The 3,808-nt window shown below is 40.8% G+C and overlaps 1 protein-coding gene across 1 annotated transcript in view; it reads left to right on the top strand.

The window, feature by feature from the left end:
• Nucleotides 1-3,208: 3,208 nt before the first annotated feature.
• Nucleotides 3,209-3,808, top strand: part of LOC117961704 (up-regulator of cell proliferation-like) — an 8,091-nt gene continuing 7,491 nt past the window's right edge. Inside the window, 1 exon segment of the mRNA XM_034900609.1 lies at nt 3,209-3,281. Coding sequence (XP_034756500.1) covers nt 3,254-3,281 — 28 coding nt within the window. The 5' untranslated portion in view covers nt 3,209-3,253.

Raw genomic sequence — 3,808 nt, 5'->3', positions numbered from 1 at the left:
ATCACCCTTGAGGAAGTTGCATTTTGGACCACGTTGTGATGTTGGTAAATCACGCAGGTACGTAAACGAAGACTTAAGGTGAGCACAGAGAAACGTTCCCCTTCAGCAGATGGATGTAACTAACATCGTCCTAGTGTCAAACTCTGCACACTTCATCCTGCACAGTGAAGACCAAACCTCCAAGTGAAGGAACAACAGGAAAAATAAAAATGTTCCTATTCAATTTTTTTCTAAAGTCCAACTTGTCAGTTCTGTTGTTTCATCATCCTGATATCAAACATCCGGAAACATTCAAACTGTACGTGATTCAGTGTAATTTTTCATTCTATACTTTGTGTTTTTGGTTTCCTCATGAAGAATTTCTTGTAAAATTAATTTTGTAGACCTGTTGAAGATGTTAAACGCTCTCAAAAAAATACAGTTCAATCACAACTGAAAACATGCTTTATTGTGTGTCAATAGGAGAGGAAACACATTTGTTTGTGTTGCAGCGAAGTGTCAGTTCTGTTCCATACAGCGGCTTCCCCCCCCCCCCCCCCAGGCTAAAGTTGATTAAACTGTTTGGACAGACCTGCCCCCACTGCTAAATAAAAATCCTTAAGGAAACACTGCTTACGTTGTAGAAATGAAAACCGTTCTAACTGATCTAGTTAGAAGTGATTTGGCCATGGTTTCCCCTAAATGAAATAGAAGTAGTTTTTATTTTTTGTATTGAAGTTCAGAAAGGTTCCAAAAGTTCTTTTGTATCTTTGTGGTTCACTGAAACAATCATTCAGCTGTTCATATTCCGTCTTATATAAAGTATTATTTTGTGAAGTATTGAAACCGATGCACGAATCATACCCGTTCTATTTCTGAAAATGTTCAATACAGGACCCGGGTCTAACTTAGATGTTTGATGTGTTGTTTTTAACACAACCAAAACCAGAAAATGACAAAACTAAGAAAAAAAACTTTGGTTACACTTTCATTTGATTTATTTAGATATTGTCTGTAAGACGCTGCCATCCAGTGGATCCACTGCAGAACAGCACCCGCGTCAAAACATCCCTCTCCAGCATGAATGGTGGACGTGCAATACTCGCCAGCAGCTTCAGAAGTGTGTCATCATCTTCCTCATCATCATCATCATCATCATCATCTTCATCATCATCATCATCACTATGCTGCTAACTTCTGATTCTCTGCAGGCTGATTGCAGCTGTGCTCAGGATCAAACCAACCTGCAGAGAGGGGGGAGAGATGTTAATCAATCTGATCAGACACCATGAGGGTTTTATGTAGAAAGCTACATATTATATCATATATAATGATATATAATGAGCTTTCAGGTGTACTTCTTCTTTGATTTCATCATGTTTCTAACGTTTATGTTTTGAGAAAAAAATATTATTTTATAAATTATAGGATAGAAGCTCAGTGACTAAGTTTACATAGCTCAACACTTGTGTGTGTTTGTGTTGTGTGTGTGTGTGTGTGTGTGTGTGTGTGTGTGTGTGTGTGTGTGTTTGTGTGTGTTTGTGTTGTGTGTGTAAGTGTGTGGTGTGTGTTTGTGTGTGCACTTCTTAGCGGCCATGATAGAAGTAAAAGCAAAACCAGGCTGTGGTGAGTCAAACATCATCAGTGCAAACACACTTTTGCTTTCTCTTTCTTAAAAACACACACGCATTAAACATATAATATGGAGGTTAAAATATTTGAAAGACAAACAAACGAGAACCTTTGGCATCATGTGATGGGTCAGCAGGGAGCCGAGACTGACAATAGCACACATGAACTCAACTTCAGATTACATATTTCCATCTTTGGGACATACCGTTTCTCAGACGCTATGATGCTGTGATTATCCAATCAGCAATGCTTTGCTTTTATGCAAATTAAATGTCTAGAAAAACTTTGATCACAAATGTTTGATTTATTGTTGTGCGATTCAGTCCGAAAATGAATGGAAATGGAAACCTTAACCACCTTAAAATGTTTAAAATCAATTCCATATAACAATTTGACCCTAAAACAGCGTATTCACCACAGGTTTTTATTGGCTTTAAAGATGAACTGAACTGGAATTTGAATAATGGTGATATAACAGATGTATTTTATTTCTTGTCAATGGTACAATTATTAAAATGGGTGAATTTGTTATAAGGGATAAAATGGCAAGTTGAAAGTGTTGTTTTTGTTACATGGGCGCCGCCATGTTGGAATTCCACAATCTACTACGTCACTGGCATGGTAAGCTACTCCGTGGCTAACTAGCACTAGCAGCGCAGCCATAGGAACACCATACAAAGAGTTGGAGGCTAGCGGACATATGTCTGGGGAAACGAGAAGAAATAAGTCTGGGGGGGTCATACTGTATTGCCCCTGGCTGCAGTAAGGACCTGTACAGGGCTAAGGCAGCTGGGGTTACGACACATTTCCACAGGCTACCTTTGACAAGGAAAAAAACAGTCCTCAACTCAATGCTAGCAGCTAGCTGCCTTAAAACGGGCTAGCCCTCCGACAGTGCCTGGATTTTAAGTCTGTAGCATTGTTTAGCGACAGACGATTTGGAAAGCTGTGCTTTTGATACAACAGCGTCACTGTTGAGGTTAAGTCCAACAGACTGAAACCTGAGGCCTGCAGTCTCCAGTGCAGGGCAGACCGATAGACCACCGGCTAGTAACACCCCCGATGCTTCCTGCAGCAGAGACAGGGCGCTGAAACGCTCACGGCAGGCAGAGGACAGAGAGGGAGCGATGTTTACCGGTTATCAGCATACTATCAAATCTACTAGGCAAAGGGCTGGATGTAACGTTGTTGTCACACAAAACACGAACATATTCACTTACAAAAATAAAGCCCAACATGTCGGCTTTATAGCGTTCAACAAAACAGAGACTGACACACCGGGCATTACTGAGACACAACACCAAGCTAGATACCAACGATCCAACCGAGGGAAAGGGCTAGCAGCTAAATACGTTAGCAGCACTCTTATGACAAACTCCACAAGCTAGCACTCCGACCATAGACTGTAGAAATAACCCAGACTCCGACGATATCACAGATCGATAATGTGTTTACTAGCCGCAAACTAACCCACAGAATCCAACGTCCCCGTCCCCCCCCCCGAAGCTAGCGTTAGCTGTTCGCCGTCTCAGCTGAACCCCAGAATCCAACATCCCTGTGAAGCTAGCGGATGTTAGCCGCTAACTAAACCCCATAATCCAAAGCACAAGAAAGTTGAAGGAAAAGTCGGAACATTTCTACCATGAAGACTGAAGGACAAGAACCTGCAGGTACAGTCCCACTTTTATGAATACATTATATAAACAGACCATCCAGGATTTAGCAATCGCGCCAATTCACGTAAATTCAACCACTCACCGTGACTTTGGTGCAACTCGCAACTTTGACCAATCACTGCAAAATTTTTGCAAATTTGACCAATAACCACTTTCCGACGACTTCAACCAATCCCAGAAGTCACAAATACAAATAGCCTACACACAGTGAAGGCAGGACAAACAGAGATGGGACATACAAGATGACCTAAATTTAGAAGCTACGCTCGTTATTGTAAGTGAAAAGTTAAAGTCCAATAAGTCCTTTATCAAACCGTAAGAATGTGTCCAAGCCCAGGACAGGAAACTTTTACTATGTAAAGATCAACAAGCCACTGACACATTTGTTAAAATTTGATTCATATAAATTATTAAAGGTCACATGACATGGTGCTATTTGGATGCTTTTTTATAGACCTTAGTGGTCCCCTAATACTGTATCTGAAGTCTCTTTATATAGACCTTAGTGGTCCCCTAATACT

The sequence above is a fragment of the Etheostoma cragini genome, chromosome 1, assembly GCF_013103735.1.
Source record: "Etheostoma cragini isolate CJK2018 chromosome 1, CSU_Ecrag_1.0, whole genome shotgun sequence".
Taxonomy (NCBI): Eukaryota; Metazoa; Chordata; class Actinopteri; order Perciformes; family Percidae; genus Etheostoma; species Etheostoma cragini.
Note: the sequence above shows the minus strand (reverse complement) of the source record. Positions and strands in the feature narration are given on the sequence as shown.